At 38.7% G+C, this 25,560-nt stretch overlaps 1 protein-coding gene across 4 annotated transcripts in view; it reads left to right on the top strand.

Annotated features, from left to right (window-relative positions):
- The window catches only part of ARB2A (ARB2 cotranscriptional regulator A), a 390,660-nt gene that overhangs the window by 343,006 nt on the left and 22,094 nt on the right, over positions 1-25,560 (top strand). The window contains exon 11 of one of the 4 annotated variants that reach the window (XM_065909237.1): positions 20,312-20,834. The exons of the other annotated variants lie outside the window; for them this stretch is intronic. Coding sequence (XP_065765309.1) covers positions 20,312-20,337 — 26 coding nt within the window. The 3' untranslated portion in view covers positions 20,338-20,834. Of the gene's footprint in view, positions 1-20,311; positions 20,835-25,560 lie in introns of those variants that run through there. 4 annotated transcript variants of the gene reach the window in all.

Here is a 25,560-nt window from a genome sequence, read left to right as displayed (position 1 = left end):
CCCACTTACAGTAATTTGTCTTCTTTTACTAGACAGAGTCTATAAATAGGAATGATGACAAACCTAAACTAGCACCTGGAGAATGCTTTGCTTTGTACCAAGGCTTTCTCTGTTTGAGACTAAAGGTGATCCAATTGATCACATGGTGATGCATAAATAAATGAACTCTCTGTGAGCCGTTTGTGGGCATTTGCTGCAGAATACCTTGCAAAAAAATAAATAAGTGCCTCTCTTCCATCTTATCCCAGTTTGTTCTTTTCTCTAAAGAAGCTGGTCTACTTTTCTTTCCTCTCAATAACTTCATACTGCCATGGGTAACTCATCAGTGCTAATTAGACAAAATAATGCTGCTTTAAAAAAAAAAAGAAGAAGAAAAAAAGCACATCTGTCATGAACTCCCACCAGATCTTTTGTAAAAGAAACACTTTAAATATTTTATGCTGAACACAAAATATCTTGAGGAAATAGTTTTCTATTCTTGATCCCCAAACAAAACCATCAGTGTCAGAGAGCGGTGCTGCTTGGAAACATTCCACTTTTATTTTATTTAAAATTTCCTCACATTTGAAATGTAGGTTCTACTGGCTGCACATGAAATCCAGATTGTAAAGTAGCAAAAACTTAATGGAACTAGAATAAAATGAAAGATACAATTTTATTTTTGAAAACCTTGCCTTTATCAGATGATACTAGAAAAATGTTCCGTTTCAGTATCTAGAGACAACTTTGTTTCATGTGTATTTGTATAACTGAATAAAATGAAGTTTGGTTTGGTTTGGTTTGGTTTTTGCAATGGCTAAAATGACTGACAGACCATGTAGGAATGAAGGAGACTGGAATAAACGTCCATAGTCACACGTTAAGCTTCTGGTAGCGTGGTTACAACTGAAGCAACTTAGCACGCATGCAGTGTGATTAAAAAAAGGCGAATCTGAGTGTGGTTTTCTATAGTTTTCTAAATTCTTTAAAGATTAATAGTAGCTAATGCCCAACCTCATATTTGCCAATCATAGTTCACATGTAAATAAGGGGATGTTTTAAATTCCCTTTTCTTCACATTTAAGCACAGTTTAGTTCTGGACTGAATTTTGTAGTTATTAGTGTCTTTAAGTATTCCTTAGCCACCATCCTTTTTCTGTCTTCTTCCCCTTATTAGTAAATGCTTCATATGTACTAGGCCATCAGTGATGCAGGCCACATTTTTGTCACACCTTTTTCCAAAACTGCTGTGCAAATGTGGTTAACCCTATAGTTCATATTGTTCTTAGGTCCATCACTTTAAAAATAGTGAACACGGTCATGCCCAAGCCAAATCCTTAAAGAGGTTTGGAACTGTTTTATTTTTCATATGTAAGTATATTTGTAATTTAGAACCAATAATTGGTTATGAAGTAATAAAAATACTTCCTAAAGATCTGGACATAATCCTCAGCACAACTCAGACCCACAGGGAATGGTAAACTGATGATCAGCAAGACTCCCTCACCTCCTCCTCCAAGTTCCTGTCTCCCCAGGCAGTGTTTAGTACTGTGCCTACACACTTCCCGTTCTCTCCATTGAAGTAAATAAGCATTAGGACATCTCTAACGGGTCTGCTTTTCTTCACACTGCCTTCTACCTTGATCCTTTTCTAAGCCAGTTCCTTTCTTCCCATTTAAAGTTTAAATGATCATTTATTTTACTACCAATCAGTCTAAAAATAAAAGTCAGCTCATGAAAACGGTATTCTCCCTGAGCTTTGAGTGTCTTAGTCTATTTAAGAGTGTATATGAAAAATTACTGGAAAATTCTGGAAAGAATCAGTTACAAATCCAATTTTTTTTTCTATAAACCAAATTTTGCTTTATTTTTTAATAATGTCTAAAGACTGATGGTATTTTCAGTTTCTAGTTATAGCTATAATTCCCACTTTTTGCTAATCAGATTTGGGGGATGGTTTTAATTATACATAAAGGTCTTTGAGGAATTCAGTCTTCAGCTTTTATTATTTGCCATTTAGAACGAATTCTCAAGTAACACTGTAATTCTACTTTAGCTTACTTTATCATCCAAAATTACTTTTTTACACTTGGATTTTTGTCTTTATTCTTACTTCACATAGCCAAAAATGAATGTTGGGCTTTTTGTCTATTATAATTCTTATATTCCAAACTTTTTAGTTGTTTAAAAAGCTAATAGTAAAATTGTTATTGACCTTTATTTCCCAGTAACAATTGATATAACAGTAATAATGACAGTATGAATTCATTTTGTTAGACTAATTTGGCTTCTTCAAGATTCTGGAGGATTTGAAATTACTAGTGTCCTGGCAGATAAAGTCTATACAAAATGTCTTATTTTAAGGGTTTATAACGCTTCCCATACTAATGAGAAAAACAGTTCATCATTTTCAAGTGTGTAATCAGTGTCAGTATTTTGTACATCACAGTGAAAGTCCTGAAACGTGCTCCTGTGAGGAGCAAAAAGAAAATTTCTTTCCTCTCGTAAAGCACGTTTTCAAGACTTCAAATAAGAAAAAAATATATAATACAATTACTTTAAATAGTAGAGTCATGAATGAAAGTAGTGTGGATCTTTTCAGTATTGTAAAGTACTCAATCACTGTTGCATTTTATATCTAAACAGAAGACTGGGTATAATTCTTGAGAAAATCTGGTCCTTTCTAAACTTATAATTTTTGCATATTTAGAAATGTACATGTTTATAATCTTCCATTACGCATTATACAACTAAGTACAACAAATAAATATTGAAACTGTCTTTAAATTGTTTCTGTAGAAATATTCATTTGTAGGAATTAAAACAGTCTGCCGTTTTGTTTTGTTTTTTTTTAATGACATTGAGGGCATTGACAAGTGGAACTCACAAGTCTTGAATCATGCAAGAATATTTCCTTCACCTTCAGAAAAAAGCTACTTAAATTACTTCAGCCTTGAAGATCCATAGATTTACTCTCCACAGACCAAGGAAACAGAAAGGAACAGAAGGAAGGCAGGTGCTGCTGAAGCTTGTAGAGCAAGGAGAAGATAAAGGCAAGGGCCAGAGTGTTTGGGGAGAAGGTAGACTGATTGGGGAGCAAAAATGTAAGGAGCTGACCACTTAGGAAGCTATTGCAGTAGCCTAGGCAGGAGATGGCAGTGGCTTGAACGATAGCAGCGGTGGAGATAGGAAGGAGTGACCAGCATGTCTGAATCATTTAGATGTGGGAGGTGCCAGCAAGTGAAGGGACAGAGGGTGATTTCTCCATTTCTGGCTTGAACATCTGGGTGAGGTCACTTAGTGAGATGGGGAAGTCTGGGAGAGGAATGGATTTGGGAATGATAATTGCAAGTAAAATGTTGACATTTGACCATACTCTCCTTTTTAATCTTTAAACGTTTATAGAAGAAAACATTCTAGCAATCAGAGATAGGTTACAGGGCAAGAAAGAAAAATAACAAATCAGTTCAGTTCAGTCGCTCAGTCGTGTCCGGCTCTTTGCGACCCCATGGACCGCATCATGCCAGACATTAAAGTTTTTCTTTCATCAGCATAGGAGACTTCTAACCATAAGTGAACTAGAAGTTATTCAGCTAGAAGGTGCGGATCTAACAGTGTTTGATGAATCTTTAAAGCTCACCATTGACTAACATTAACATTAGAGCTTCCCTGGTGGCTCAGTGATAAAGCATGTGCCTGCCATGTGAGAGACCCGGGTTCGATCCCTGGGTTGGGAAGATTCCCTGGAAAAGGAAATGGCAACCCACTCCAGTACTCTTGCCTGGAAAATCCCATGGACAAAGAAGCCTGGTGGGCTACAGTCCTTGGGGTCGCAAAGAGTTGGACACGACTGAGCGACTTTCACTTCAATATTGACTAACATAGGCTGTTCAGTTCAATTCAGTTCAGTCACTCAGTCATGTTCGACTCTTTGCAACACCATGGACTGCAGCACGCCAGGCCTCCCTGTCCATCACCAACTCCCGGAGTTTACTCAAACTCATGTCCTTTGAGTCGGTGATGCCACCCAACCATCTCATCCCCTATCATCCTCTTCTCCTCCTACCTTCAGTCTTTCCCAGCATCAGGTCTTTTCCAATGAGTTACTTCTTCCCATCAGGTGGCCAAAGTATTGGAGTTTCAGCTTCAGCATCAGTCCTTCCAATGAATATTCAGGACTGATTTCCTTTAGGATGGACTGGTTGGATCTCCTTGCAGTCCAAGGGACTCTCAAGAGTCTTCTCCAACACCACAGATCAGAAGCATTGATTCTTCAGCACTCAGCTTTCTTTATGGTCCATAGGCTGTACACATCCTCAAATTTAGCCACTCTCACTTGTGCAGATTTCATTGTTCACATCAGCTGTTTGCCACTGTGATGGAGACAGTTTTTCAGTAGTCCCAACATAACTATAAGCACATAACTTTAAAAACAAGTTCTCATTCAAATTTACAGTTACCAGGGGGAAGATTGTTGGAAGGGATAGTTAGGGAATTGGGGATGGACATGTACAGACTGCGTATTTAAAACGGATAACCAACATGGACCTACTGTATAGCTCATGGAACTCTGCTCCCTGTTATGTGGCAGCCTGGGTGGGAGGAGAGTTTAGGGGAGAATGGATGCATGTATATGGATGGCTGAGTCCCATCACTGTTCCCCTGAAACTGTCACTACATTATTTGTTAATTGGTTATACCCCAAAACAAAATAAAAAGTCAAAAGTTTGTGATTACAAAAGAAAGATTTCAGAGATTAGGAAATAAAAACCAAGTTCTCTTTCCCTTGATTTCTTTTTTAAAGAATTTTAATGACATTTTAGTAAGAATCCACAGCTTAATGTTACCTTACAAATTTAGGAATTTTGTTTTAGATAGTTTATTTGTTTCCCCCAGTGGCTACATAACCATTTGCAAAAGGAATAACCCAGTCAAACTTGGGGGAAGAAACAGTCTCTTATACCTTTTGTCACTTAAGTATGAAGAAAAGACATTCCCAGATGCTACCTAATTCTTCCCACTTCCGTGATAGCAGTGTTACCATTTTAGTGTTGTGGTACATTTGAAAACCACATCCTTCGACTGTTGATCATCATCACCTTTTTTAAAAGGTAATATTTGTGTGCCTGGTGTATTGTTCACATGCTCATAACTCTGAGGAGCAAGGTTATCTACTTTGGCAGACTAGTTTGTGTTTTTATTTTCGTTTTTTATATGGTGAGGAATACAGCAGTAATAAGGAAAACTGAATTGGGAAGGGACAGATGTGGTATTTTACTTCAAAGATACAAATTGTTTACATAAAAATGTGATCACCGTTTGCACCAACACGGATGGACCTAGAGACTGTCACATTGAGTGAAGTCAGACAGAGAGAGACAAGTGTCGTATGATATTACTTACATGTAGACTCTTGAAAAATGGTACACATCAACTTATATCCAAAGCAGAAATAGAGTCATGGATGAGGTTATGGGGGGGGGGGGGGAAGGGAGGGGAGGGAGAAATTGGGAGATTGGGATTGACATATGCACTATATAAAATGAAAAACTAACAGCATGTATATTATCTATGGTGAAACAGACCACCAGCCCAGGTGGGATGCATGAGGCAAGTGCTCGGGCCTGGTGCACTGGGAAGACCCAGAGGAATTGGGTGGAGAGGGAGGTGGGAGGGGGGATCGGGATGGGGAATACGTGTAACTCTATGGCTGATTCATATCAATGTATGACAAAACCCACTGAAAAAAATAAATTAATTAAAAAAAAAAAAAGAAAAACTAATCAGGAGCTACTATATAGCAGAGGGAACTCTACTCAATATTGTAATGGTCTGTATGGGAAAAGAATTTTTAAAAAGTGGATATATGTATAACTGATTCACTTTGCTGTATAGCCAAAAGTAACACACCACTATAAATAAACTATACTTCAGTAAAAAAATTTTAAAAACAAAAATAAAATAAAGTTATGATCCCATCAACTTAATTTAGATACTTTAGAGAATACCGGTGTTATCCAAAGGCATTACTCAATCATTGCACACATTTTTATGTAATTATCAGCTTGCTTTTGTGAACATCAGATTACAGGCCCATCCAGTTTCCCTGTGGCAGATTGACAGACCCGGTAGATTGAGTAGATGCTTGTATATTGACGCCACTAAAGCTATCCATTGTCTCATTCATGGCCTGATGATCAATAATAAGGAGGAAACACGATGAATGATAAGATTAAGAGAGAAGACTTTGATAAGAAGCGGGCCTTACCAAGTGTGATGATAGAGGAGAACAAAATACAGAGTGAAATGAAGTTGCGAAATATCCCAGGCTTATAGACTCATGTTCCCTGTTCCTAAAACTCAAAAAGTAAAAATGAAAACCCTGTTAAATAACATCTTAAATGTATTGAATTAAATGGATTCAAATTTGCATTTTCTTCTGTCTAGCAGTCTGTTGGTATTTGGGGAAGTTCCTGATTTTCTCCCTACCTTGTCGCCTTTTAAAAACCCTGTCAACCAAAATCCTATTCCCATTCCTTTGTTATCCTTATACAATGGGAACAGGCATCTGCTCTGTTTTTGAAGATCATATTCCTTTTTGCCCTACAAAGAAAATACCATTGACTCAACATGGTATTAATATTTCTATATCACTTTTCAAATTAGTGTAACTTTATCTTGTTAAAAAAAAACAATCCCCCCAAAATTAAACTTACTTATTAAAAAAACCCACTAATATACAAAGAAATTAGTATATAATCAGGAGTATCTAATGTAGTCTTTCTTTCTTCCTCTTTTACCATCTAAATTTTAAATCTCTTTGAGGTCATCAAAAGTGACATTTGAGCCTGTCATATCTCAGTTCAGTTCAGTTGCTCAGTCATATCTGACTCTTTGCAACCCCAGGACTGCAGCACACCAGGCTTCCCTGTCCATCACCAACTCCCAGAGCTTGCTAAAGCTCGTGTCCGTCAGGTCAGTGATGCCATACAACCATCTCATTCTCTGTTGTCCCCTTCTCCTCCTGCCTTCAATCTTTCCCAGCATCAGGGTCTTTTCTAAGGAGTCAGTTCTTGCACATCAGGTGGCCAAAGTATTGGAGTTTCACCTTCAGCATCAGTCCTTCTAATGAATATTTAGGACTGATTTCCTTTAGGATTGACTGGTTTGATCTCCTTGCAGTCCAAGGGACTTTTAAGAGTCTTCTCCAACACCACAGTTCAAAAGCATCAGTTCTTCAGCACTCAGCTTTCTTTATAGTCCAACTCTCACATCCATACATGACTACTGGAAAAACCATAGCTTTGACTTTTGTTGGCAAAGTAATGTCTCTGCTTTTTAATATACTGTCTAGGTTGGTCATAGATTTTCTTCCAAGGAGCAAGTGTCTTTTAATTTCATGGCTGCAGTCACCATCTGCAGTGATTTGGGACCTAAAAAAATAAAGTCTGTCACTGTTTACGTTGTTTCGCCATCTATTTGCCATGAAGTGATGGGATTGGATGCCATGATCTTAGTTTTTTGAATGTTGAGTTTTAAACCAGCTTTTTCACTCTCCTCTTTCACTTTCATCAAGAGGCTCTTTAGTTCTTCGCTTTCTGCCATAAGGGTGGTATCACCTGCATATCTGAGGTTATTGATATTTCTCCTGGCAATCTTGATTCCAACTGTGCTTCATCCAGCCTGGCATTTCTCATGATGTACTCTGCATATAAGTTAAATAATCAGGGTGACAATATACAGCCTTGATGTACTCCTTTCCCAATTTGGAAAATTTCCCAGTCTGTTGTTCCATGACATTGTCATATCTAGTCACTGTGAAATTCACCTCTGTGTGCAAGTGTTTTATGAGTTTAGTTATAAATTGACCCAATAAGTCAATGAGTATCAATAACATTAAATTATGTCTTTACTTTCAGAAATGTGTTGTTAAGAGTCCTAAGTTGTTAGCATCTCTCAGGAATATCTTTTTTCTTTTTTGGTATCCTTTTACCAGCCTTTCCCTCTATCCCCCACCTTCCCCCAGCCCCTGGCAACTCAACCTTTATTTTTTTTTAAGACTCATCACATAAGTGATACCTTGCATTATTTATCTTTCTCTGCCTGGTCTATTTCACAAGCATAATGTCTTCCACATTCATCCATGCAGTCACACGTGACAGAGTTTCCTTCTTTTAAGACTGAATAATATTTCATTGTGTGTTTATATCCATGTCGATGGGCACTTAGGTTGTCCCTATGCTTTGGCTATTGTGAGTAATGCTGCAGTAAACTTGAAAGTATAGATATCTCATCAACATAATGGTTTCCAGTTTTCCCAACAGCATTACTGAAAAGATATTTTCCCCGTTGTATATTCTTTGCTCCTTTGTCAAAAATTAATTGACCATATATATACATGGGTTTATTTCTGGACCCTGTTGCATTGATCTGTCTCTTTTTATGCCAACAATGTACTGTTTTGATTATTATATGTTTGTAATATATTTGAAGGGACTTCCCAGATGGCACTAGTGGTAATGCAGGAGATGTAAGAGACGTGCGTTCGATCCCTGAGTATGGAATTGAGGAGGGCATGGCAACCCACTCCAGTATTCTTACCTAGAGAATCCCATGAACAGAGGAGCCTGGTGGGCTACAGTCCATAGAGTCACAAAGAGTTGGACATGACTGAGGTGACTTAGCACGCACACATATAGCTTCGTATCATATGAAAATAAGGACAGCTTTGCTTCTTCCTTTCCAGGTTGGATGTCTTTTGTTACTTTTCCTTGCCCAATAGCTCTGAGTGGGACTTCTAGTGCTCTGTTGACTACAAGTGGCAAGAATGAAAACCCTTGTCTTGTTTCTGATCTTAGAAGAAAAGTTTTCAACATTTCACCATTGAATTTGATATTAGATGTGGGCTTGTCATATTTGGCCTTTATTATGTTGGAGTACATTCCCTCTATACAGTTTGTTCAGAGTTCTCAAGAGTATTCTGAACGACTAACACTACCTGAGGCCCTATAAAATGTTCTAGATATGTAGAAATGGTAGGTATATTTCTTATCCATTAGGAGCTTTCAGTTTAAGGAAAATTCTGATGTTTACTTCAAGAAGTACTAAACAGTCAGAAGGTAGGAAAATTAATAGGTTATTGAGAAGAGAGATAGGGCAAAATAGAGCTTCACCCTAAAGGGAGGAATACAGGAGAAGAGAGGAAAGGAAAACAGTTGAAAGGGTTAAAAAGCTAACATTGCAAAGGATAAATAGAAACAAATAATGTCAAAAACCTGTTCACTGCTAGTTTTATAGATCCAGCTCATGACCATGCAGTGATATAACAATGCAATAACTCTTTATGTTGGGCATTGTCGCAGAGCATGGATTGCAACATGAAGTTTACAGATACATTTCTGAACTCTAAAAGACTAAAAATTCAAACTTTCCTTTTGTGAAACACAAATTATACCACATTTCTTATATTTACAGCTCATGTATAAAGTTTAAAGATTTTTGACCTATTGTCTATTGATAATCCATGTGCGTAGTTAGCAGCATTTACTGATGATCTCCTGTATCTAACCACCACACCATGACTGGAACCTTAAGTTAAAGGCTCCTAAACTGAGAGCTTTGAACCAAATTTGAAGAAAATCAAGTATATGCATTGTTGAGTAGGAAGGTAAGCATTCCAGGAAACAGACAGAATATGGCAAGCACAGAACTGTAGAAGTGGTAATAAGGGAATAAAAACGAGTTTTATTGATTTAGTTAGTACCTGTCATTTGTTAGAAGCTTACATAATCTTCTTTGGAATGGCCTATTAACACAGATTTAATAATAAATCTCCATTCCTCTATTAAATGAGCCAGAACAAGTAGTATTCAGTACATGTTCCTGTAAGAAAGACTATAGCAACGTGGTGATAGTTTTATGAATTTCTAAAAGTTAACCTAAGCACCAAAGGGTTTGGGTTGGAGAAAAATACACTGTCTGCATATTTTTTCCTTTACAAGTTTCATAGTATGAAATGTGTATCCAGTTTTTCATGAACAAGCTTTTTTTTTTAATCATCTTGACTGATTTATTTCTAATTATCAAAGCGGGCAATATGCCCTCCATATGTCATTTGTGTAAAATAACTGCATGTACCCCGAATAAGATCTGGATGCAGAGGATCTCTGAGTCTTTACATTTATTCAAATGAAGACCAGAGTCTTTTAAGATACCCACCCAGGTATCTTGTGTAATCTTCTATCAGGATTGTATCTCTGTTACAGTTTGTATGACGCCACCTGTTTGGAATAGGATAAAGACTCGACGGTGACTGTCAGCGCTGTTTTCAAACTAAATATTCATCTAGTCCTTGGTGGCTGCCGTTTTTATCACGCATTCAGAACATCTTCCCTTTGCTGATCTGCCATTTTCCTGCAAATCACTGTTTCCCTTGTATGATTTCTAGTGAGACAAGCTTAGACCTGGCTGCCTTTCTCTCAGTAACAGAGAAAAGAAATGTCTCTGGCGCCCATGCTGCAAAGAAAGTGGATTCATGTGTAAATTATCACTTGGCCTTTATATGCTTGGCCTGTGGAGAGTACACGGGCAGATAAAGGCTCCGCGGGTCAGGCTCTGGACGGGCAGGTTTCTCCCGTGGCTACAGTTGTTGTCACAGATTATCAGGCATGCTATGATCTCTTATCATGATTTATTTGCGGTTTTCTATGTAAAATAACTGCTACCACAGGAAATGCTTCTGTATACCACACCGTGTACCTGTCCCGGTGTTGTTCTGTCAGCTCACGTTTTAACTCCTGAGAAGTGCCTTTCTGTTTTCTTGAAGTTAGAACTGGTAGCTTTGTTTCTGCCATCAGTGTTTCAGCTCCAGTGTATCTCTTTCACTTGCTTCTACTAGCGTTTTCGTTTTTTCAAACTTGGTTGTTGTCCAAGTTTGTTGGGAACTATAGATAATATCTCAGTAGCGTACCCTATTAATCAAAGTAGATGTAAATTGCTATGTGGCTTATAGACACTATGCAGAAACCAGATAGTTATATAAATCTGTTTTATGTAACTGTCATCTGTGACTCAGTTGGTTTTCTTTAAAGAAAAATTACTTAACATGCACTCATTCTTATCCATATTACTAAAAGAGGTAAACAAACATTTAGCTTTTTTTTTTTGGTAGGTTACATTGACTCTTTGGGTGTACAGCTAAATCTGAATTTATAAGGTAAATCTCTGTATATATACAGTCCATTAAGAACTGTATTAATAAATCCCACAATGATATAATGCCTTCAGTCTACGTTTATTGTGAAGGTTTTATAATATGTGTCATAAGGGTACACCTGGCATATCTATTTCTGCAGCTTTTATTTATTTGTGTAATTCATATTATGTGTATATATCTTCACATTATGACCCATGTTACTTTTTCTAAAGCATGTTAGAAACCAAGAGAATATAACACCTACCTTACTGAGCAGATACTTATCAGAACGCTTGATTCATGAACCCTTTGGCAGGTTTTCCTCTGATTACAGTAAAATTAAATGTTTTAAATAATGCAGTTAGTATTTTAAAATTTTCCTTCATTTCTTTCAAAACGATTTCTTCGCTGGTGAAGACATTGTGTCCAGAAATAAATTTCTTTCACTTGGGCAAAAAGGTATGATTTCCCAGTGCAACTTTTGATATTGCAGTGGGAAAACAACCCACTGTTTATTCTGTGTGTGTTCTTGTAGTTAAGCATAGTTCATTGTCACCAAAGCCTGAACTTTGCCTCCCCGTCCGCTTCCCGCTTCTGGAGCTCCGCTGCGGTCAGGCAGGAGGCAGCCCCGCGCCGTTGTCTTGAATGCCCTTCAACCAGAGCTTCCTGACCAGCCCATCCCACGGCCTCCTTGGCGTGGAGCAGGAGGGGGACGGGTGTGTATTCAACCTACTTCTTTCTTCCGCTGACCAGTTAAAATCACTTTTCTCATTTTTTTCCTTTTTTTTTTTTTTTTTTCCTTATCTCCTCCTTGGCTGAAGTAATTCACTGAGTTTAGCCCAACTGGAAAATGAAAAACAAGAGGAGGCTTCTAGATTTCCTTTCTCGGAAGGGCACCACTAGCGCAGCTACCTTGCATGCCTGTGTGCTAAGTCGCTTCAGTCGTGTCCAACTCTTTGTGACCGTATGGACTATAGCCCGCCAGGCTCCTCTGTCCGTGGGATTCTCCAGGCAAGAATACTGGAGGGGGTTGCCATGCCCTCTTCCAGGACATCTTTCCGACCCCGGGATCGAACCCAGGTCTTCTACATGGCAGGCAGGTTCTCTACTGCTGAGCCACCAGGGAAGCTCTCAGATACCTTCAGTTCAGTTCAGTCACTCAGTCGTGTCCGACTCTTTATGATCCCGTGATTCACAGCACGCCGGGCCTCCCTATCCTCACCAACTCCTGGAGTCTACTCAAACTCATGTCCATCAAGTCGGTGATGCCATCCAGCCATCTCATCCTCTGTCGTCCCCTTCTCCTTCTGCCCCCAATCCCTCCCAGCATCAGGGTCTTTTCCAATGAGTCAACTCTTCACATGAGGTGGCCACAGTATTGGAGTTTCAGCTTCAGCATCAGTCTTTCCAATGAACACCCAGGATGGATCTCCTTTAGGATGGACTAGTTGGATCTCCTTGCAGTCCAAGGGACTCTCAAGAGTCTTCTCCAACACCACAGTTCGAAAGCATCAATTCTTCAGTGCTCAGCTTTCTTCACAGTCCAACTCTCACATCCATACCTGACCACTGGAAAAACCATAGCCTTGACTAGACAGACCTTTGTTTGCAAAGTAATGTCTCTGCTTTATAACATGCTATCTAGGTTGGTCATAACTTTCCTTCCAAGGAGTAAGCATCTTTTAATTTCATGGCTGAAGTCAGCATCTGCAGTGATTTTGGAGCCCCCAAAAATAAAGTCTGACACTGTTTACTAAGCCCCAAATAGTAACTATGTCAAAAAGTTCATATTTTGAGCATACGTAAACTGTTTGGTCCAGATCATCTAACCATTCTATCACTTGATTGACTATGGTTGTCCATAATTTGGTTTCAACCAGAAGAGGGACTGGGGGATCTCAAGTGAGGAATATAAAGATTGGCAGACACAGTAAGAAGACAGCAGATGATGATAATGACAACTGATGAAGATGAAGTTGTCAAGAGCAGTCTCGCTTAATCCCGTCTCTCTACCCAGTAATGCACTGGGTGGCTGCGGCAGGGAGACAATGATTATGTTGGAGATTTTCCTCTCAGCGCTCCTGTAACGCATGCACTATTATGAGGAAGTCACATGCCTTTGTTTGCTCAGTTGTATAATTGATGTCTACTAAGGGCTTCCCTGGTGGCTCAGAGGTTAAAGCGTCTGCCTGCAGTGCAGGAGACCCGGGTTCGATCCCTGAGTCGGGATTGACTGGAGAAGGAAATGGCAACCCACTCCAGTATTCTTGCCTGGAGAATCCCATGGACGGAGGAACTGGTAGGCTACAGTCCATGGGGTCGCAAAGAGTCGGACACGACTGAGTGCCTTCACTTTGACTTTGACTTTAAGGACATTAGTTGGGATTCCCAGATGGCGCCGTGGTAAGCAGCATCTGCTTGCCAATGCAGGAGACACAGGAGGCGCAGGTTCAGTCCCTGGGTCGGGACGATGCTCTGGAGGAGGAAATGCCAACCCCCTCCAGTATTCTTGCCTGGGAAACCCCATGGACAGAGGAGCCTGGTGGGTACAGTGCATAGGGTCGCAAAGAGCTGCAGATGAGTGAGCAGGACGGGCACACATGCATGGAAGGACATCAGTTAGATGTGTGTAAATACGTTTCATGTGTGTGGCATCCCGCATATAAATATAACACTTGAGTATAAGTATCAACAGTTGTGGCAATTTTCCTAAGAATCTATCATATGCATCTGTGTTGAGAAAGGCATGCTATAATTATGACAATTAAAGACATTTAAAGGTAGCAAACAGATTTGTTTTTCTCTATACTAATTTATTTACCCTGGTAGCTGAACTCAATACAGCATCTCCTTTTTAGTTTATCCATGAGGGGATATAGTGTGTTTTAATTTAAGCCCTTTTGTCTACAAGCAGTAGAGACCCACTCAGCTCTTTTGGATTGAATTTATAGTTTGTCTCCTAAAGAAGATTTTTATAGGAAACGTGTAAGAACTGAACTCTGTACTGAAATTTTAGTTTAAGCTTTTTAGACTTTATAATGTTACTGTAATGTGAAATGAACCCAGCAGAGGTGATTATGAGGGTGCTCATTCTCTTGAGATCGGAAAGTCATTGACAGTTAATATTCCTGTGTGAAACAGCCACTCTTGCCTGTTGTCTCCCAGGAGACATGTCCCCTAGACAAGTCTCGTTTCTGTCTCTAATTCTTCTATTCACTATGTATTGACCAACTTCTTCCTCTTACTTGGGGCTTCCCTGGTGGCTCAGTGGTAAAGAATCCCCCTACCAACGCAGGAGACCCAGGTTCGAGCCCTGGGTCAGGAAGATCTCCTGGAGAAGGAAGTGGCAACCCACTCTTGTCTGGAGAATCTCGTGGACAAAGGAGCTTACTCTCCCTGCCCACTGAGAACCTTGGCAAATGCATGGTCTTTGGGTCTCTCCAGATCTCACTTCAGCTGCAGGCCTCCAACAGTCTCTTTGTTTCTTCCATTTAAATTCCTCAAAAAAAAAAAAAATATTTTTTTTTTCATCTCTTTGCTTCAGATCAGAGATGATGGTCCTTTGAGTTGGCTGCATTAGTGTCCATCCCTGGCTCAACCAGCTGGGGACAGGAGGTACAGGGTCATGTGATACCTGTCCCTGGAAACAGGTCTGTAATAATGCAGTTTCACTCAAAGGGGTGGTTGGTGCGCACATATTATGATTGGCACCTCTGGTATATAAGCTTTCTTAAAATGGAACACCAAACTGCTAACAAGACCTATTGCTTAAATGTCGCTTCCTCGGGGAAGTCCCAGACCAGACTGCGTATGTGCTCCTAGCATGTGATCTCCTAAACTCTGCATTTAATCATTATCATACTAAAACTTGCCCATCGTTATTGTAATTCCTCATTTAGTGCCTCTCCTCTCTCATAAACTCTAATTTAGTCTGTGAAAACAAGGACCACATCTTTCTTGCTCACGGTTCTGTCACTTGTACCTGCCCAGTTTCTGGCTCATAACAACATCCAAATGTTGTTTGATTAATAAGTGCCTCAAACCTATAGGAATCAAGTGTTTCAAATCAGAAGTTTCGTCACCTTCCAAAAACCAGCTTTCCTTCCTTCCTAAATGTCCGCATTTCTGACAGTAATGTTATCAGTATCTGTCACACAGATACTGTTGGCTGGCTCTCTCTCTTTTATCTGTCATTTCTTCTACATTCCTACTTCTGCTGCCTTAGTCCAGGTCTTCTTCACCTCCACCTAACTGGTTGTGTGGTTCCTAAAATCTCGCCCTTTATCATATCCTGCACAGCTTCCTAAAAAGCAGCTTTTCACACCTTTCTCTATGGGAAAAAAAACTTCGTTGGCTCCACTTGTGTGTAAAGAATGAAATCCAAACTCTTAAGTTCTTTGCTCTCTTGTTCCTGCTAAATCTCTAGTTAGGTTTGCTACTACCATCCTATATGAACTGATTCATGCTATCCAAAAGGCCTAACTCTGACCTCCGAATACCTTATTAACATTTCTGTCCATTTTTTTGTTCTTTTAACCTCTTGCGTATCCTTTTTCAAAACCCATTTCAATTTACCCTTTCTTCGTGAAGCTGTCCCTCCTGCCCAGACCTCAGCAACCACTTCTTACTCTAAAGTTAGAGGACTTATTACCTCTGCTATTCAGTTGGCCTTTAACATATGCCACCTTATAATAACCTTTCTCTTTTTTGCATGTGCATAATGTTTCTCTTTTTTGCATATGGATAGTGAAGAGGGTGAAATGCAGTCAGGTTCCTAGGTTCAAATCCTGTCTCTGCAAGTTACTATCTGAGTAACCAAGCAAGTTAGTTAACCTCCATAAACTTTAGCTGCGTCATCTCTAAGATGGGGACAGTAACAGCGCCTCCATGTTGTGAGAATTCAGTGTAGCAATGCATCTAAAGCATAATAACTGCTCAGTCGATGTTTTCTATAAAATTATTTGCACATTATTGATTAATTGGCCATTTCCTGATACCTGTCATGTGCTACACGCTGTGCTAAATAGGTTCAGTATAAAGGGGTTAACCCCTTTATAAAGGGGTTAAAACCTCTGCTCAGAAGTAGGTTGCCTCTATTTTATCTCCCCACTGGACCATAAGCCCCTTGCCATCTCATTCATAAAATTCATACATATTTACTGAATATCTGCTATCTTCAGAAGCCCCATGCCAAGCTTTAGGAGTTACATGGAGGCATAATATAAAGTCCATGACCTTCAAGACCTTCACAACTAAAGTCCCTGCCATTGGACTTTGCATACAGTGAGAGCTTAGTAAGTGTTTATTGGCATCGTGAGCATGGCAGTGATGATGAGGACTCCAGAGCACCACAATTTCTAGCCTCTCTCTAGAGCTGTTAACTTTATTTGGCTTCTTCATGTCTTCATTTTCCAGTGAATGAATGCCAGGAAGTCTTTTTCAATTTTTTTTTTTTCTCTCTGATCAAGACTTAGATAATGTCTGCTTCTTTTGGTAGCTAAATATCCCCCAAACTCAAGCTTCTTGCTTCAGTGAGAAGATATTATGGTATTGCCAATGGAAACCACTTCACATTTGGGCAACATCATGATGTCTAAGTGGCTCAGATTCAAGTTTCAGTAGAGATTCTGGTTCCTGCACATTTGCTGTCAAAAACCACTTTATAGGAGCCAAACTGTGGAATCCTTCCAAGTGTTAGGCACTATTAGAAGTACCATTAAAGTATTGCAGAGTTTCAAAAGATTATGAAATTCTGCTTTTTTAACATAAAATGTACTATGGTACTTCCATAAAAATTTAATCAGTCCCTTATTTCTCTCATGGGGCTAAAGGCAATTAATATCCCTTTATATATATATATATATCTGGCATCACAGGTTTTAGAGACAACTCCAAGTTGAAACTTCTAAAATAATTTTATACTATTTTGTAGAACAGTGGATATATAGAACAATTCTGATAATAAAACTTAAAGAAGACGTGATTATTTCTGTGTCATGACTTGTAACTTAGTCCCCTCCCCATGTTCTGCCCCTCTCTATTTCCTTGGTCACCTTGCAGGAGATAAGACACATATGACTTAACAGTGAAAATAAAGGTTTGTATAAGTTCAGAAGCTGTTTTAATTCATCATGAAATTGTACTGTAGTCAAGTCAAAAAAGGAAATAGTAACTATATCTTCCTCACTTGAAAAGCAAAAGCATACATCTCAATGGCCATCTGAAAAGATATTTACCTTGTAATAAATACCAAAGAAATCATCACATAGTATTTATTTGTAAACAAGCAGTTATTTGTAAAGTTACTTGTTTGGTGTCTACTTCCGTATTATACTGTGTACTCCTAGAAGTCACTGAGCCCATCTGTTTTGTTAACATCACATCCTCAGCTCCTGGAAAAAAAATGTTGGTTGAAATTAAAATAAAATGAAATTACATGGATTCTTATCCAAGGAGTACAACTAACATCGTAGGCCACATATTCCGTGAAAATATTATACAAAAATACAGTTAGCATTTCAGTTTTTTTAGCTTTATTGAGGTATAACTGACAAATTGTAAGATATTTAAGGTGTACAATGTGATGACTTAATTTACATATACATAGTGAAAGAATTCCTCCTACCTAGTTAATTAACATATCCATCACCATAAATACCTTTTTTCTCTTTCCTTATGAGAGTATTTGTTATACTCTCTTGGCAAATGTCAATTATACAACTCAGTGTTATCAGCTATTATAGTCACCGTGCTATGTTAACACATCCTACCTATTGATCCTAAAAGTCTGTACCCTTTTACCAACCTCTCTCTCTGTCTTCTACCCCCCAGCATGGCAAGCGCTGGTTTTCTCTGTTTTTATGAGGTGGCTTTTTTAGACTCCACATGTAAGTGATACCAGGCAGTATTTGTCTTTCCCTGTCTGGTTTATTTCAGTTAGCATAGTGCCCTAAAGGTCCATTCATGGTGTCACAGGTGGTAGGATTTCCCTCTCTCTCATGGCTGAAATAGTATTCCAATATAAGGCCCACATCTCATTCCTTCATTCATTGGTGGACACAGGTTATTTCCGTATCTTGGTTATTGTGAACAATGCTGCAGTGTTCATGGAAGTGCAGATAATCTTCAATACCCTGTTTTCCTTTCCTTTGGCTATATTTGGATTTTTAGAACTATATTAAATGGCTGTTCTGACAGGTGTGGAGATGATATCTCAGTGTGGTTTTGATTTGCATCTCCTTGATTTTATATTGAGTACCTTTTCATGTATCTGTTCACAATACCTTTTCGTGTATCTGTCTACTTTGGAAAAATGTCTGTTATGTTCCTCTGCCCATTTTTAATAAGATTTTTTTTTGGGGGGGAGGTTTAGTTTTACGAGTTCTTTATGTATTTTGAGTGTTAGCCCTTTATGAGATGTGTGACTTGCAAACGTTTTCTCCCATTTCATAGGTTGCCTCTCATTTTGTTGATGCTTTCCTTTGCTGTGAAGATGCTTTTTAGTTTGATGCAGTTAGTCACCCTTGTTGATTGCTTTTGTTACTTTCACTTCTGGTATCAAATGCAAAAAATCACTGCCAAGACCAGGAGTGCCAAGTGTCGAGGAGCTTACCCCCTACGTTTTCTTGCAGTTTTTGGTCTTAAATTCAAGTGCTTAATCCATTTGAACTGATTTTTGTGTATGGTGTAAAACAGAGGCCCAGTCTCATTCATTTCCTTGTGTCCGTTCAGTTTCCCAATCCATTTATTGAAGAGACTATCCTTTCCCCATTGTATATTCTTGGCTCCTCTGTCAAAAAGAAATTTTTATTGTATATGCATGGGTTTGTTTCTGGGGTCTCTCTTCTGCTGATTTATTTTTCCGTTATTATGCTAATGTCATAGTCCTTTGATTTCTGTATGTTTGCAGTATATTTCTATCTTTGTTCTTCTTTCTTAGGATTGCTTTGCCTATTCAGAGTCTTCTGTGGTTCTATACACATTTTAGGACTGTTTGTTCTGTTTCTGTGAAAAGTGCCATTGAAATTTTGGTAGGGATTTCATTGAATTTATGGATTGCTCTGAGTGGTATGGACATTTTAGCAATATTAATTCTTCCAGTCTGTGAGCACAGAATATCTTTCCATTTATTTGTGTATTCTTCAGTTTCTTCCATCAGTGTCTTACAGTTTTAAATGTATAAATATTTTACCTTCTTATTAAATTTACTGCTAAGTATTTTATCCTTTTCTGATGCAATTATAAATGAGATTATTTTCTTAGTTTCTTTTTTTGATATTGTTAACTTTTTTATTGATGATTAATCAAAGCCTATAAGCAGGGAGAAGAGAAAAGAAATACAATACAATAAAAATAAAACTCCAAGGTAACATTAAATCATGACTCAATGATGAGATTTTGATAGGAGGTAACATTAATTTTTACCATGACTTACTGTAACTTTACTATAACCAAAGATGGAAAGATCTGGAAAATGGATAATTTAAATGTGCCCTAAACATATCTCTTAAATAGCATTTGTCTCAAACACATTTTTGACAGGAGTTGAACGTTAAAGAATCCAAAGCTAAAACCAGTGATGGGAGTCTTAAGTGATCATTTTTGTGTCCCTGACTAAAGCAAATGCCAGACAAGCTATAGTACAGTTGGTACTCTATTAGAAACATGAAGAAACATAACTGAAAATTGAATAGAAAGTCATTCAACCTTCACAGAGAATAGATTGGAGTCTCATACTAGCCTAGTATAGATAATAGCCATTTATTTAATAAAACTCTGTAAAAAATGAGAAACATTGTTTTAAAGAAAATAGGGCACATTATGTAGCAAATGTAATTACTATTGTTTTTAGCAGAAAAGTCTCTGTATTAGTTTACTTTTCTAAAGGTACAGTAGAGTAGAAATAGTCTGTCAATTCAATTGGGAAGTTCATAATGCTATGTCATTTTCATTTATAGGCAGAATTTATGACCCTAAATGTAACTTCTCTTATAACTTTGAGTTGTCATTTTAATACCATTTATCATAAAGTACAGTTTCGAGTAAGTATGTCTTAGATTCCTTTCAAGGGGGCACTGGAACTGTAATCTCAAGGATAAACCCTGTGTTCTTGTTTTTCTTTATTCTCCCACTGCCCAGGTGTCGGGTGTGTACAAGGCACTTAGAAAATGTTTGGACTACAAATGTTTGGAACTCTTTTAAGGTTAATTATCCCTCAGCCTGTTTCTTCAAGACAACATTGTACTTAGGCTGCAAGTACAATCTCTATACTGTGAAGTAATCATCATTTTCATTTGTATTACATTATTTTCTATTGATTGCTGACAACATATAAGACATGTCATGGAAAATCAAATATGACACCTCTAGAAGATAAGCAGGAATGCCCAAGGGAGCCTGCTCTCCAGCTTTCTTCGTAGACGTTTAGTAGCTCAGTGCAACATTGATCTTGCCAACCATAACTATGTCCCTGTCTTCCCACTTCTAGCACGTTCTTTCAGAGGACTGTAGCAGCCTCCCAACAAGTTCAGAAGGATACAAATTGGTTGGGAATTGGTACTATTAACTGTGATCTGAGAAAGGCCGCAGTTGCTATGGTATCAATATTCCATGTATCTTATCTCAGATCTACAGATATTGGAGAGTGTTAACTTACTCCTGTGTCAAATCCTCAGTCTTCTCTCTGACATATGGAAGTCACACCTTTTACAGAAGCTCATCTTCCGTATCTGCAGTTCACACTTACTGATGCATGACATATGCAAATAGTCAGCAGCTAACCCCTGGCTGGGAGAGGGGATGGTGTGAAAAAATGAAAACATACATGCATGGTCCCTGACCTTACATAGAGTGCTGCTAAGCCTTACTGAAACACAGGAACCTCCCTGACCCAAAGGTTTTTTCCTACAGTACAAGTGGTTATACAGGGGTCTAAAGCTGCCTCCCTGAACAAATTTCAAATAATCTGCTCTATAGTATTACAGATAGTTTTGGTCTTTCTTTCCGGGTGGGAAACAAAAGAAAAATGTGTAGAGTGTTCTGTTTGTATTTGTTTCTATTTAAATGTGAAAATACATTGAAAATCAAAATAATGAACAGTGTCTTATTTCTTCTTTTTACCGTACTTTTCCAAAATGAATGTGGATTGTACATGAGTCCTTAAAATTATTTCTGTGGAATAGAAATAGCTCTTTTTAGTGAGAACCCTATTAATACAGAAGCTATAAAGTGGTATTGAATTCCATTTTTAACCAAATACACAGTGAAAATTATGTTTCTTATACTTTCAGAAGCTTTTAACAATCATATTTTTTATGATCATTTTACTGGAATGATTGGGTTACTGAGACTAACAGGCTTATCAGCAGGTTAGAAGCAAAACCTGCATTATCTTGTCATTTTTAGTATTTGGAACTTTGCATCTACATTTTTCAAAAAGCATTTAAAGATTTTTTTTTTTTTCATAACAGTATATTTCTTTCTCTGGAAAAGAAAACATTTGAAGTTAAGTATTTAGCTCAGAAAATAGCTGTATCTCATTTTTTAAAATTCACTGTTACTGAACTCCCACTATTCAGAAGACTTTACCAGTCAGTCATTCAATCAGCGGAGAAGGCGATGGTACCCCATTCCAGTACTCTTGCCTGGAGAATCCCATGGACAGAGGAGCCTGGTGGGCTGCAGTCCATGGGGTTGCTAAGAGTCAGACATAACTGAGCGACTTCACTTTCCCTTTTCACTTTCCTGCATTGGAGAAGGAAATGGCAGCCCACTCCAGTGTTCTTGCCTGGAGAATCCCAGGGACAGGGAGCCTGGTGGGCTGCCGTCTATGGGGTGGCACAGAGTCGGACACGACTGAAGCGGCTTAGCAGCAGCAGCGGCATTCAATCAGCAGATGTTTGTTACCCTTCCGGTGTGTGCCAGACACTGCTCTAGGCACTGGGGTGGGTGCCGCAGGGCACACAGCAAAGCCTCTGCCTTGAAGGAGCTTGCATGTCGCTCAAGGCAGATGGACAGTCAATGTGAAAGCCAAAAAACTAGCTAGTAAATAAAGAAAAAAAATAATGATTATTTCAGATGTTACTGTTGTGATAAACATTAAACAGGGTAAAAGATTGGGAGTGACTGGGCAGGAAATAAAGGAGCAGAGATGCTAGCCTGCTAGTCCTGCTGCTGCTACTGCCTTTCATTAAACTATTTGAAAACAACACATTCTCTTTGGGCATGCGTGCGTGCTAAGTCGTTTCAGTCATGTCCAGCTCTGCGGCCCCATGAATTTTAGCTTGGCAGGCTCCATTGTCCATGAGATTCTCCAGGCAAGAATACTGGGGTGGGCCGCCATGCCCTCCTCTAAGGGATCTTCCCGAGCCTGGAAGAGATCGAACCCACATCTCTTATGTCTCCTGCATTGGCAAGAGGGTTCTTTACCACTAGCGCCACCACTGGGACGCCCCATTCTCTTTGTGCCACAAAGTAGTGTGACATCACTGACTGAGTTGTTTACTCTAGAAGTGATGTCCTGCACCTTCCATCGTACGCTGGTAACTGGTGGGAAAAGGTGATACTTCCCACCTAAACCCCCTCACTACTTACACACTGTGGTTTTCCCTAAGGCGTGGAAGAAGAACCAGATGCTGGGCAGAAAAAAAAAAGCAATCTCAAGTGTCCACTATAGATATCAAGTTGAGAATATTTGAAGAAGATACCAGATTTAAAGACTCAAACACTTAGAATGATAGAGTCAGTGAACATTGTAAGAAAAGTGAGGGAAATGGATGGATATGAGGCGAGGCATTAAGTTTTCCATCGCTAATATATTCTAACTATAAATCTGTCCTATAAATTGACTCAAGCCAGTCTGCACTTATATATATATACATAGTCATTTATATGCAAATGATAATATAACTGAAAAGTACGCTCTTAGAGGGAATGTATCTAGAGAGTAAAGAACACAAATATCTCATCTTATCTGAAACTGGCAGATAATATTTCTGTTTGGATCTTACTTTAAAATGTATAAAATGCTTTCACACATAACATCTCATAGAGCCATCAAGAACAATGCTGGGAAACAGGTACCATGATTCTCTGCATTTTATACATGAACAAGCCGAGGCTCAGCAGGGTGGTCCATACAGAATCATAAAGCTAGGATGTTAGAATTAGACATTTTACCCAGGGGTTATATCTACAAGTCCATTATGTTCTCCAGAACACTATAGTTACAAATAGATATTTTCAGGAGGAAACAGACACAGAAGTAAGGAGCCAGAGAGATGATAGGATTAAATCTGAAGCTATGGCTAACAGGTCAGTGAGAAAGTAATCAACAGTGTCTTTTAGCAACAGAAAGCTAGAACAGAAAAAATGGATCTCACATTTTAGAACAGAAAAGAATGGATCTTACATTGTTAGAAAACTAATCAGTGATTTTTGAAAGGACAGTTTCCAAACAGCAAAGTGATGATGATAAAAGTTTTGCAGTTATCAAGGAGGGATGTGATTTTTTTTTAAAAAAAAAAAAGGAGGGTTCTTATGCCAAGGGTGTGTTCAAGTAATTCTATGAGCAAACAGGTATTAGCAATCAGGGTATAGCTGAGATAAGTAATAAAGTTCAGGAAGGATGAGCATGCCGAAAGAAACGAGGATAATGTAATAGAAACATAAAGACATCAAAGAGAGAAAAAATACAATTTAGTGTGATTGTCTCACAAGCAAGCATTCTAAAGTACAAAATGCATTTATGTGATCTGTTGTGGAAGGAAGAATAGGCACAAAGAAAGGAAGGCATTTCAAGCTGGAGTTATAGAAATCATAGCAGATGCTTCCTCAGCATTCTCCACTACCGTATGGTAGAATACTAGTGACTATGAAGAGGCAGAGAGAGGACCACAAGCTTCATCACAGGGGAAGTTCTCCAGATTTTTCTCTCTTACACAAAGCCCTGTCTATGGTCACCTTAAACTCTCTTCTGGTGGCCTTTGGGGAAGCAGATGCTGAGAAGCATTCAAGGTCATTACATGGAAAACTACTCAGAATCACCAGTTTTCTTTTTTCCTCCCCCCCCCCTTTTTTTTTTAGTTTTTCTGAATACAACTAAATGATAAGCTTCTCAAGGACAAAGACCAACATGTCTAATTTATTCATCCTCACACCTAGCACAGTGTATATAGCATATAGGAGCAACTCAATCCATGTTAACTGAACTGAACTGAATTATTTTGAAGTGTAAAATCGGAGTCACTCATTCATTCAGATACTCAGCATACTGACACTAAAGTCAAAAACACAAGTTTGAGTCCAGACACTGCCCACTTGTGAATTTTTTGACTTTGGGCAGTTTATAATATAACCCCTCTGGGCCTCAGTTTTCATTTCTGTGACTTAAGAATGTTGACTTCTCTATTACTAAGCTCACTAGATTGTTATAAGGACAGAATGTGATAATGCATATGAAGATAAACCAGAAGTTATCAAGTGCTATACCAAAAAATGGCATTTTTCTGTGGAACCAGTAGTGCCAAGATGCTTCCATCATTGACAGGTTTCTTCATCAAATTTTAATGCTGAGTTCAATAAAGGTAAACAGGCTTATTATGAGCAGATCTTCTGAGAATCTTTCAGTTGCAAATAAACTTTGTGAAAGTATGAGAGTGGGCTAGATGAATGTCTTTTTCTTTAAGACCAAAAGAAAGACTTTTGTTCCCAGTGGGAGAGGGAGAGGATGGGAAGACTTGAGAGAGTAGTGCTGAAACATATATATTACCACATGTAAAATAGATAGCCAGTGGAAATTTGCTGTATGGTGCAGGGAACCCAAAGCAGGTGTTCTCTGACAACCTAGAGGCATGGGGTAGGGAGGGAGGTTTAAGAAAGAGGGGACATGTATATGCCTGTGGTTGATTCATGTTGATGTATGGCAGAAACCATCACTATACTGTATAGTAATTCTCCTCCAATTAAAAATAATTTTTTTTAATAAATTTTTTAATAAAAGCATTCAGTTCATGCGAAGTGAAAGTCGCTCAGTCGTGTCCGACTCTCTGCGACCCCATGGTCTATACAGTCCATGGGATTCTCCAGGCCAGAATACTGGAGGGGGCAGCCTTTCCCTTCTCCAGGGGATCTTCCCAACCCAGGGATCGAACCCTGGTTTCCTGCCTTGCAGGTGGATTCTTTACCAGCTGAGCCGCAAAGGGAAGGCCAGTTCATGTAAGTCACATCAAAACGCTCAGTAACAGTCCGTCTTATTTTTCAAGGAGTGTCATGTGCCGGGCACTGCCCTTGCATTTTATGTACATGAACCTAAGTTCTCATCACAAACTGCAGTGAATGTATTGTTGCTATTTAGTCCCATGTTTATGGATTAAAAAAGAAAGAGGATT

This window comes from Muntiacus reevesi, chromosome 1, assembly GCF_963930625.1.
Source record: "Muntiacus reevesi chromosome 1, mMunRee1.1, whole genome shotgun sequence".
Taxonomy (NCBI): domain Eukaryota; kingdom Metazoa; phylum Chordata; class Mammalia; order Artiodactyla; family Cervidae; genus Muntiacus; species Muntiacus reevesi.
The sequence above is the reverse complement of the archived record's forward strand: the minus strand, read 5'-3'. Positions and strand labels throughout refer to the sequence as shown.